Consider the following 12,724-nt stretch of genomic DNA (forward strand, 5'->3'; position numbering starts at 1 on the left):
AAGAAAAAGGGAACTAATAGCACACAGTCACCTAATCCAAATTTATTTCAGTATTTTGAAGAAGGTAAGTAATAATATTTGACAACATATCAAATTCAAACAAATGCTTATTGCTAATGTGATGCTAGCTGTTAGGAATCATTCTGTTGCATCCCTTGAGATGATGCCTGGTGTTTGCTGAATAGAAAGACTCTTCCCAAGGCTCGAGTGAGACCAAATGTTAGTAGCCAACACTAACCAGCAACATTCTGAACCACACTACAAATCTACTGAATGCGAGAAACTGTGCATTCTCATATGTCTTGTTTGCATCTGTTGGCCAAACTTATTTTCAATCAGCTGTGCAGTTCACAGCGAACACACGCGTTCATTGCAAGAAGTACACTGCTCATTAAGTAGTTGACTTACAAAGAAAATCATTAAAAATGGACATTGAAGTGAACCATTTTCCTGGAAACATTCCATTTTCCATGGAACATGAACACCAGTAAAGCACCTCCTATACTGCGTTTTTCCTGTGGGCTCCTTTACTGAGGGTTCACAATGTCTGACACTCATATGAAAGACAGTTTTGCAAGACCGTGCTTCTGTGCCTCAAGGGAAGTTTGATCAAAAACATCCTTTTTGTAAAGCGAGGAGAGAAAAGCAAAAGGTTTGCCAGCACTACTGAAGTTTGGATTTCAAAACAACCTAGTTAAGCAAATATGAGTTTGCTTGGAATCACAGGTCTACTGTTAATAAAATCGGCTATTTAATATTCCAGATTTACCGCATGGGAGAAATCTCCATACAAGTTGATGAACATAAATCTCTGAGCAAGAGTTGGAATCTATAAGCAAGGAGTTCTGCTAGGTGACCTCCAGATGTCATTCTAATCCATTACTACATAATTTCACAAAAACTGGAATTGCTTCAGAGTATCACACAAATACTACTAACTGCTTGACCTGATTTTCCATATCAGAAATTCCATTCTGTACAAGTACAATAAAGAGTACCTGGTAAGATAATTTGTTTACATAACATGAGCTAGTAAAGCACTGCTTCCCAAGTTCAGATTCTTTCTAACATAGTGATGCTATTTTATGTTGTTAAAGACTTTCTGATACAGTCTGTTCGCTTCCCATTTCTGTGAGTCAGATACTTCTAGACGTCATCCAACTTTAATGTAACGAACATTCAATCTCTCATCCAGCAGTTGCTATAAAAACTATAAAACCACAGTATGATAATACAGAGGAACACTTTAAAGAATGCTTATCTAGGAAAAAAGTGTAATTCTCCTGTTTTTCTTTCCAAGCCTAGGTAGTTATGATTTTTCGGACAGTAATTGAAACTTAATTACAGCCTAGATGCTCTAAAGCCTAAGTGCCTGCTATTTAACTGCAACTGTTAGCAAAAACTGATTAGAAGACTCGAGCAGACATAACTGTATTCATTAGCCTAATTCAGCTATTATCTTACTTATCTGCCATGGAGAGTTTATTTGTCTGTTGTTTGTAGTTGCAGGTTATTTCATTTTGCACACGCTGAACAAGCTCTTCATCAATGGCATACTGTATTGCTGTCTGGATGACATCCAACCACCAAGGAGAACTAGAATGTATCTGTCCACAAACAAACATTTATCTGTGACCATTCAACAATCAATTTACACCTTGTGGCAGAGGCTTATACTGCTCTTTAAGCTACACTTCAACACAGAATCGTATATTCCCATTCTGATATATACGTGGCAGAGAGGCTAGCGCCATGGCAGGAAATCTGGCTTCTTTGACCCTGCGGTGATTTGCTCAGTGCCTGTCCTGAAGGCTGCTGATGAGGCCCACCTAGGTCATAGGGGGAAAGAATTTAGGCCCAGGAAATGTCTGGGCTCAATGACAGGGCTTTAAACTAGGTTTGAAGGAGAAGGGGTGATAGTAGGGTCACCACTCAGTCACCTTAACTAAAAGTAATCGAGCCTTCAGGATAACGACTAAATGCACATCAGAAAGGAGAGTTCCTTTAGAAATAACTGAAATACCATCTGAAACATCACAGAAATGTTTCAAGGGCAAAACCTGCAACATACTGACTAAAACTGCATGTGAAACACAAAGTTAAAAAAAAAAAAAAAAAAAAAACAGCATGGTATTAAACTTTACTAGAATCATCTCACCACTACCCCATGTTTCTTTCCTAAGCCATCTTTTCATCAAGCATTGTGAACCTCTTTGTGCAGTCAACAGAATATTTTGAGGCTCTGTGTATATGCACATACTGCCTAAGTCTCACTACAAACACAGCTTCAATGAACTGTCATGGACAATAAGAGACTGTAATTCTGGATAAACTAATTTAAATAGTTATAAGAATATCCAGTGATTAAATATGTACAAGGTACCTGCCTTTCTCTGGAGCTCCCGAATGGTCTGTAGAACTGGCTGTAAAGCCTGATGGGCTTCTGCAACTTCTGCATTGGATTTACTCATATAATGCTGTCGAAGTTGTTCTGCCTGTATGGAAATGAGAGTTTAACTTACTTATCCACAACTTGTATTTATGTAGTAGAAAAACGCAGAAACTCCCATGTTTCTTTCCCCAGCAATATTTAGGTTTTTTCTCCCCCCTCTAGAATCAAGCATTTACTAGTAAGTCCAAAGAAAACACTTGAGAAGTAAAATTATTGCAAATATATTATGCCATTTTGCTTTTGGACTAGCCCTAATAATACACTAAGAATACAGTGAATTATAAAAAGAATGGGAATTTAACTCATAATTCTTACTTCTCTATATATTAAAACACATTACGTTGAAGCCAAACAATAAAGAGATCCTAGAATAATGAGAACCACACAATTTAACTTCACTGACATACAGAACTTACATATAGGTTTAAATTAACGGTTTAAATTTTATTATTTTTAGGTGCATTTGATTTTTTTTTGTAAATAAGTTACTTTCGACAGTGAAAACCTGTTGCGATATGCATGATACTCTGCATGCTATCATCTCTGTGATATTTTCAGTACCAGCTTAATATCTTACTTAAAACCTGATGAACAGAAAACTCCGCATTGAAAAGAATAAATAAATAAATAAATAAATAAAATCAGAAGATATCCAAATACAGAAAACTGATCACCGTGACGTAAATGGAGATGCTGAAAGAACTGGACTTGTCTGATCTAGAGCAGGAGGACTCAGAGGGTACAAAATAGCAGATTTCAAAAAGCAAAATGGGCGTCACCAACAACAGGAGGCCTGTCACATTAATGAAGTACGCTGAAGTGTCACAGGGAAAGTGAGGATTCAGGATAGCATAGGCTGTGTATAATCAATGAATATACAGATGTTATAATTATGAAATAAACAAGAGAGTTTGGCTAAGCAGGTTATTATACCAAAAAGAGAATAAATAGAGTGCTTACCCTTGTCTTGGGCTCACTGTAAAACTCCAAAGGAGGGATCTCCAGAAGAGATCCTTCCCCACTGGTAGCCAGCTCTTAAATGGGTCTAGGAGAGATGGAGCCAGGCTCCACCCCTTCCAGCAGCACAGGTGAACTGCCTTCACCTGTGCTCCCATGGCTGACTCATGGCTTGCCTCAGGTGATCAGAGGTTCAGGCCGTGATTCAGCAGTTCCCATACAGCCCATCAGGAAGAATCTACCTCTGAGGTGCCCTCAAAGCATCCTTGGGCATATCACAGTTGAATTACTGCACCACGTAGGTTGACCAGGCTGCAACCTGGTGGTCTCCCTGCTCCATGAACTTTATGGAACTTACACTGGCACCACAAACTCTCACAGACAAACACAAAGGAAGCCAAGGAGTGCAAGTGCTACATGAATTCAAGGATGATGACATATGCTAGAAACTAACTGGAACATAAGCTGACTGTGAGCTCATCACAAGCACCAGATTTAGTTAGTTTGAAAGGACTGAGTACATAGCATAAGAAAAGGCACAATAAGAAGGAGCCACATATTCTCAGTGTGGATTCAGACTCGCACTCAGTTGCCCTCCAGATCAATAGCCCACCCACCATCAGTAGGGAGGACCCTTCTGCCAAATGCCAGGGGATAAATGATTGAACACAGCAGGGCTGTTTTCCCAGAGGCAAACCAACACCAGCAGGATGGCTTACAGGACATGGGTAAGAGCAATAATTTTTGTATCTGTGTAATTTGGAGAAAGGCCTTGAAGAATTAATTGTAAATACCCATCCAGCTACAACAAAGAACTAAACTTCTCCTTTCTTTTTCCCACCATCTCTCCTTGTTTCCTTTGTTTTTACTTGGCCTACATTGATGGGGCGTGATTAGACCCAGAACCAAAAGAAACCCTAAGCATCTCTTTATCATTTGTGAGTCATATAGGGCAAGAAAACAGCCATAAGTTGATATGGGAGGATCCCACACCAGCACACAATACCAGCTATTTCACCAGAGATTTCCCTGATAAGGATACAGTTTAAAAAAGCTTATATAGGGTGATTGTCATGTGATTATCATGCAGTGACTTGCTTGTCTGGCCAAAGATGGTCAATTTTTCTGGACAGGAAAGAACTTGCTACTGCAGGATGTGTAAGTACAACGTAAATAATACAGGGAATAAGAAAGCAGTAGATTTTATTTACTATAAGACAGGGAAGCTTTTTTTGGAATTGAGGGGACCTGTACAGGAAAAATAAACTTCATCTACATAGAAAAGACTGACTACCTGCATTTAAAATTATAAAAATTAAGTGTAAGGAAAAAAATCAGGAGGCACTCTTCATCAGTAACATCTGTGCAAGTTATTTACATGTGAATATTGTAGGGGTGGAGGAAAATCATAATTCAGAAGAGTCAGAACTTCTATAAAACACACTCACAACATAATAAGTAATGAAGCATTAAGGACAGTGTCATTTTGCTGGTCATTTCTGCTCATATCTCACATATTAAATATCATTTGATTTTAACAACCTGAAAAGGAATGCATGTAGATAATTTGAAAATTTTGGTTAGAGAAAATATTTAAGGATAAAAAAAAAAAGAGAAGGGTGCCCTTCAAAATGTATTTATATAAAAATGAATGAGATTTACCTCTGCTGAAAGCTGACTGTCACGCAAAGTTGGAGGAATTCCTGTGTGCTTTGCCAACAACTCCATCAAGTTGTGTGTGGAATGAAGTCTCTAAACAAACAAAAAAGTCACAGTAGTAACGGAAAGATACATTGCAATAACAATGACAGGAGATGCTTAATCAGTAATTAAATGTAACAGCAAGAAATCAGTATTCATTTAAATGATTTCTCTCCCCCCCCTCATGAAAGTGTATTATAATAAACATTTTTTCTCATTTTACTAAAGATGGAATGAAAGTAGCAAATCAATAAGCAAGTCTTCAGACTGTGTCTTGTACTCATCCTCTGAATTAAAACTGCCTTTGACTATTAAGGAAAACAAGTTATTTATTTATCTTACAGCACATTCTTGGCAAACAATTCAAAAGTTTATATGTAGATGTCACATGATCTACTAAAGCAAACAAAATATAAGGGAAATAAAGCTCCAGAAAATTTTAACCATTTTTTGTAAATAAAAGGTGACTGCATAAAACAAATCTTTTTGCTTACTTTTCAAGGAAGGAGGAAAAAAAAAAACCCTACATTATTCCAAGACCACTCTCTTCCCTCTTATCCCAGATTCATCCTGTCCCAAATCAGACTCCTAATGTTACGCTGCCTGTATATTCTATAAACTTCTAATAACCTTCACCACCATATTCTTGTTCCTTTCTCACCCCCTGGATTCACTTCATTTTTGCCTTATCACTGCATTAAGCCATTGAAGAACACCAGCCAGCAAAGCAGTGGCTTGCTGTTTTCCTAGAGAGTCAAAGCTGGGAAGCACTCAATAGAAGGAAAATTTTATTACACAGAGTCAATAATATTAGGCAATGTACATTAAAAAAAAAGTTACTTCATATTCACTCCTGTAAAACAGATTCATTAACAACCTTGTTACATGTTACTTAACAAATTTATGCTGATATGGTTAGATGAAAAGAAAAAAAAAAGCCTCAATTGTACAGAGATCGAAGAAGTACAATGGAAGCATCAAATAACCAGATAAAGTCACTGAAAGACTGAGTGAGTTGCTTAACGGAGCAAGCAAAGTAAAGAAAATAGATAACTGATCACACTTGAAATCTTGTCATACTGAAAAGAATTTTGGTCAATTTAGAACTGATAATTCTTGAAATATATAGCTGTTACTAACATAACTGTTTATTGATCATTAGCATATATTCATATTTTTATATTGTATTCAAAGCATATTTGTGTTTTAACTGAAAATTGATTTATCCATATTTCAGTACAATTTCAGAGAACATCTTGTACAGTGCAATAATTTTATTGTCTACCATTTGGGACATTAATATCATTCTTAATGTCATCCCAGTATCTTATATTTGCACTAGTATATAAAATAATACCATTAATGGGAGCAGTCATGGTCACATACACAAGTCTAGGAATTCAGCTTGTTAAGTTTATTACAGAACAACAGGTGGAGATCACACACTGCTTTTGGGATATCATTAAGACTGAGAAGCAAGAGCTTTTTAGAAATACAACAGCTTTTAAAAAAAGACAACTGAAGGTCACTAGAGAGATTCCTAGCTAAAGACCACGATAATGACAGCTGGCTGTAAGAGTCAATCAGTACATCGCTTGGGAAAAAGAAAGGTATAACCTGTTAAATTAAATCTAGAGTATTCCAATTATTAACCATGTCTTTCTATGTCATAATGTTCACTCACTTGCAAGGAATCTGTTTTGAGCTTTTCTTTGTGCTCTTCAGAAGAACGTAACACTTCTCGGTACAGCTCTGCAGCTAATGTGTATTCTCCTGGATTAAAAAAAAAATAATAATAATCAAAACAAAAACATCTATATACACACATTGTGTCATCTTTAAATATCCTGGCTGCCAGGACTGACTATCCATCATTCGAAATTAACTAAGATATTTTCAGAGAGGCTGTAAACAAACAGCTTGCTGTCAAACAATCCATACTCATTCTGCTTGCCCCAAAACTAGAAAAGACAAACAGCACTGTATCTTACACAGAGCAAGGAAGTTTCTAAGCTAAGTATCATTTGTGACTGCAAGCTTTTAAACTTCATGATCTTAAAATATTAATCCACAGTTGCCTACAAAAAAATCTTACACATCACACTGAAAAAAAAAAAAATCCACCATCTACAACTCACTGCAGGTATTCAGTTATAAATGTGCGTTACACGTGTTAGTCTTTCAGAGTAGTAACTACAAGAAAAATGGTCATGCTTCAGAAACAGAAATAATTACATAAATGCTTACACCGTAACTGCAGATGGAGCCAGCATCACAATCACTTCTCAGAAGACAAATTAGATAAACTCATTTAAGAAAAAATACAAAATTAATGCTGTGTACATAAAACTGGAAACATTGAAGAAAGTGGAAACTGATAATCAGCGTAATACAGCCATAGTCTGATACAGAATACTGGCTTGTTACTGATGTCTATGTAAATAGCTCATTCTACAACTGAAATCATATACAGAGAGAAATGCAGGCCTAGTACAATAGCAGAGGCTTTGTAAAGATACAGGGTGCAGAATAGAAGAGCACAACAGCCATGGCATAATGCACAGGCTTGGCAGAGAATAAGGAAACCACGGCTATGAAAAAAATTCACAAGCAGTTGCAAGAAATGCAGACCTAGAAGTGGGCAAAACTGTTTTTAGGGACAACAAAGATAAGGAGAAATAGTGCATCACATTAACAAAAGACATTAACATTTACTATAAATTTGGTACTGATGTGAAGCTACAGGCAAATGAAGAAAAAGAAAAGTGCAGAAGCATGACAGCAGACAAAAAAGACCCTAACTGCATCCTTGAGAAATCAACACACTACATTCCTTCCATGGAGAACTTCATATGCTGACAACTAGCCTCACACCTCTCTTCCCACCAGTATGAAACCACCACCAGCACTGCAACACAGAGGAACAGCGGGAACCAAGTTTGACTACAGCAATTGTAACTACATTACTTTTTTTTCTGCCCTTAACAATTCAAATTAATAATGATTAGATTCATAAGATCACAGTTACACTAATAATCAATGCTTAAGTAAAAAGGTATGCTTCCTCCTTGCTTGTGTCAAGAAGACACAGCATAACAATAATTCTGGGGAAAAAAAAAAAAAAAAGACACTAGAATAGAGCTGTCTGACTTCTGTTTCCAATTAATGCTTTTTTTTTTTTTTTTTTTTTTTTGAATCAATTTGCTCCTCAAAGAAAGTGAGCTGGGAAAAACTCAAGCATCTTCTCAATTTTAGAGTAGTAAGTATTAGGCAGAGAGGCATTTCTTGTACATCCATGACACTCTAATTTATTACTATTTTTGTTTTCTAGGACATTTAAAAATAATACAATTGTTTTTGTTTTTCATTCAAAGCTTTTTTCCTCCTAACTTACATTAAACACATTGACAGAGCTGAACAGCAGGCAGCACAAATTTAACTGCTAGGCAAAAGCACAGATTTTGAAATGCAGCAAGTAGACTCCAGAGTTTATTAAGACTTGCAGTGGTAAGGGACACATAAGAAGCCCAGCAAGAAGGGTGCTGATAAAACATAAGCAACTTAAGCAGAGTTATACATTTGATTTATTTTATTCTCCAAGTACACGTAAAATGACAGAAAGATAGAAATAAAGAGGAAATAAACAGGAAAATCAGAAGTAGTTTGCTCTGTCATCTAGGAATGTTGGTTTTGTTACAAACTCTTTAATAAGACTCCATACTTTTCCCAGGGTTTCACACATGAAAAAGCCCCAATTTCAAAAATGCTATCAAAACCATTATTGGCCACTAAAAGACTTAAACACAGAACAGATATCCAGTCTTACCTTTAATGATATGGATACCAGCTAAGCCATTAAGAGCACACACCAGCTGTCGGTGAGCCTCCTCACACTCCGTTCTACATTTCTTCTGCAGAGATGTAAGCAACTCTTCCATGGTCATGGTGCTGGAACAGAGACCAAGTGACTCAAGTTTGAAACTAAGCCACATGTATGGGAACTGTTGAGTCACAGCCTGAACCACTAGTTGAGCATCTGGGGAAAGGACCTGGTCAGCCCTGGGAGCACAGGTGAAGGCAATTCAGTTGTGGGACCAGAAGGCACGGAGCCTGGCTGCACCTCTCTTAGGCTTCATTTAAGGGCTGACAGACACTGAGGAAGGATCTCTTTCTGGAGCAAGCTTTCCTGTAAACCTGGAATTTTCTGATATCGGACAGCAACCTTCTTCCATTCCTTCATAGCACCTTTCTTTTGTGCTAGTTCTTCCATCATCACACCTTTGTTGTTATGTCTTTCTCATTATACACCACAATAATACAGAATTATAATTGCCATGCTGTGCAGCATGAGATACTACATTACGTACAACAATGGCTATGCAAATATTTATTAGAGACTAAACATTAACAAATTTTTATCAGCTGTTCTTTCAGATATAATTTTCCCCTAAACTGAATATGTCAAGAGATTGAAATCTAGTAAAAATAGGCAGAAGTACGACAAGAAAAAAAACATTAGAACCAGGTAAAATAATTTAAGAGTGCAAAATATGCTGCTCTGTTATAGTAGAGAACTGGAAACAGTCAAAAATAGATCTCATTTTGCTAGAAGATGAGAGAACAAAATGAGAAATGAAAACAGTCATGAGAGACTATATTTCCCTCTCCATCAGCAATTAAATATACAAAACGTATTAAATATTGAGGTAACGTATATGTGGAAAGAAAACAGCAATGATTAGCAAATATCATTATAGACTTCCTTTTCTACATTTGTTTGTAATTGTATTTCTTCAGAGGAATTTAGTTAGAAGTGAATTAGCTGAAAAGAAAAATGAAGGAAAGGGAGAGATAAGAAGAACAAATAAGAAAAGAAGTGAGAGGGAAGCATAAAGAATAGCTTGAAGTAAGGCCAAGGGACAAATTCAGGCGGGAAGAAGAATTATGTAAAGAGATGAGAAAGTAAAATGAAACAACAGCCTACTACATCTCACCTGAGGTTGCTTCCATGACCAACTAACTACTGCTAAAATACCCTTCTACCCTCCTACAGATCTGCTTCTCACTTCATTCACTTTATGGAGAAATATTTGCTATTTGATGTATGTTGTTACAGAAGAGTAAGGATGACACCACTTGTGTGCAGTCTCTGCCCAAGCATGCAGGAAGGGTATCCCTGACCATGCCTGTAAGTGACTTTTCTTGCAACATCGTTCTATTTACATAATTGGTTCCCCGAGTTCCTATTCTGGTATAACAGCAGAGCAGGCTTTAGATTACTATAATCATAATTTACAGTTAGCATAATTCTGCAGATGTACTAATAAAGACACAACACACTCGCTACTCACAGTCTGATCCTTCTACCACTACTGCCTCCCTTTCGTTCTCAAAACCATCGGTGGCTTCAAGAAAAATTACAAAAGCAATGGTAATAGCAATAGGTTTGGTTCACCAATACATACAAATAGTGCTTGGAAACAAGTTTTCATAGTATATATCATCCTGAGATAGATTTAATTTTCATTGTTAGGTTTCTTTTTTTTTTTTTTTTTTTTTCCTAAACCCACAGTTACTACGCAGCTGTCATTCCTGAGGCTTTCCACTAGAATCACTGCAGCTACTAAGCCATTTCCAACACGCAGTTTTACACATTTCTTTTACACTCCACTGGCACATCTGAATACAGATTATGTTGTAGGGACATTGATTTTTCTCTTGCTCTCTTCTCTTGCTTCCACATTAGTAGAATGCGAGACAAAGTGGCACAGCACAGTGACTACTATTGTTCCCTGGTGAAATAGCTGTGAAGTCAGTTAGAGCTGCTTAGACACACTGAAGGTGCCCTGTATGAGGAACAGGAAGGAACAGACACAACACTTCACAAGAGGATGGAAAGAAATTGAAAAGATGACCAAACACAGGAAATAGTAGAAATAATATTGCTAGTAATGAAGTACATGTTCTTCCTTGCTTGTAGCTTAAAAATGAAACAGTGTAAGGAGTGCTCTAATATTTTAAAATAGAAACACCTTGTTCTCAAAAGCCTTCTCCAAAGGCATAAAAAAAAAAAAAAAAAAAAAAGTAGCCATGTTTTTCAGAGCATGCTAGCAACATAGTTTAGGTCTAATAAAGACTAACACAGCTGGACGCTATTTGCAGAGCACCTATGAAAAGGGTGATCATAAAAGCATGCAAAAAAAAAAAAGCAGCTTTCACATTCTGATCTACATTTACTAGTTGTGCAACCTCACATTGAAAAAAAAATGATTTAAAGAGCTAATCCTGCTTATTCATTTTCTTGGTTGTTCTCATTCTCAATGAAAGTTAGCTTTGTAGGAAAGAAGAAAATTGGTGTTCTAGTTTAAAACTGAAAAAGAATGTTTCGTTTCACACCGTGTCACTTGCAACATCCTAGTATGCAATAGCATCATAAGCCTAACTTGTTACTGCACAATCAATTGTCTCTCAGTACTATTTATGTTCTTTAGCACAAGAATTACACTAACTACCCTACTGTCTTCAATTCAACCTCTGATGTCAGTTAGCTGGACACTGACATAGTTGCATAGTTAACTAAAGAAGTTTAATAGGCTTGTTTAAAAGTTGTATAAGATAATGCGTTGTTAGGGACAACTGAAGTTTTGCTTTAGATAAAGCAAACCACTTAGGAACTGACAAAAACTCACCTCTTCTGTAAGGGCAAGAACTCTCCTCGAACAGCTTGTGGATGACAGCAGGCCTGCCTCAGCCGCAACAAAGGGTACAGAATGGATGTCACAGTCCTTCTGTCTAGGCTACTAAGCTTAAGAGTCCAATCCGAAATCTTCCTGAGTTTTGCCAATGCATCCTGGCAGCACACCTCATGCTGGCGATGGTAGAAGTGTCTCTCCACAGGAGAAAAGTGAAGCCAGTGTATATTTTCTGTCTGAGGGGGAATTTGAATCTGCAATTAAAAAGAAAAAAAAAAAAAAGAAATTTGTAAATAAAGCTGTAAGTCATCTTCATAAATTTTAAAACAAAAAAAAAAATAATCTCATTCTTACTTGGTCGATCACATCTTTCTTTGCTGATCTCCACATTATCTTGGCAATCAGACTGTAGAGAGGCTGGGAATTTTTCCTACAATAAGGTCGATACAAAAGTTGGTCCCACCAATGCTTGACCCAGTAAGGATCAATTCCAAGGAAAAGGACTAATCCATATAGATCTGCCAAGAAAAGGAAGTTTTACATGTTTTTAGTATTTCAGAATATGCTTCCAAAAAAAAAAAAAAAAGTCAATTTTCACAGAAAGTTTACTATACTTGAAGCAAATATATTTTTTTTAGCCATCACCTTTTCCAGTTATTCCCTCAAAAAAATAGTTACCAGGAGGAGGTAGAGGACTAGGTGTGGAAGAGGAGCCTCATCTCTGGTTAGCTGTTGATTTTTATAGAACTTGTTGGAATATGGCTGTTTGTGAGAGTTCCCTAACTTCAATTTCAGCTGAACAGACTGATGAATCTAAATCTACTCAAAGTACAGGTGAGAGGCAGAAATTACATGACTGCATATGGTTAGCTAAGTTTGCCAGCTTTTTCTCAAACAATATTGCTCAGTATTATTACTTTAC

At 36.7% G+C, this 12,724-nt stretch overlaps 1 protein-coding gene across 2 annotated transcripts in view; it reads right to left on the reverse strand.

The window, feature by feature from the left end:
• The window catches only part of SHPRH (SNF2 histone linker PHD RING helicase), a gene marked incomplete at both ends in the record, with an annotated part of 44,105 nt that overhangs the window by 16,507 nt on the left and 14,874 nt on the right, over positions 1-12,724 (reverse strand). For both annotated transcript variants that reach the window (XM_079532573.1, XM_079532572.1), the window contains 7 exons: positions 1,465-1,607; positions 2,388-2,495; positions 5,072-5,161; positions 6,795-6,883; positions 8,937-9,058; positions 11,800-12,056; positions 12,157-12,320. In XM_079532573.1, coding sequence (XP_079388699.1) covers positions 1,465-1,607; positions 2,388-2,495; positions 5,072-5,161; positions 6,795-6,883; positions 8,937-9,058; positions 11,800-12,056; positions 12,157-12,320 — 973 coding nt within the window. The remainder of the gene's footprint in view (positions 1-1,464; positions 1,608-2,387; positions 2,496-5,071; positions 5,162-6,794; positions 6,884-8,936; positions 9,059-11,799; positions 12,057-12,156; positions 12,321-12,724) is intronic.

Source organism: Tetrao urogallus (genome assembly GCF_951394365.1).
Source record: "Tetrao urogallus genome assembly, chromosome: 2".
NCBI lineage: Eukaryota > Metazoa > Chordata > Aves > Galliformes > Phasianidae > Tetrao > Tetrao urogallus.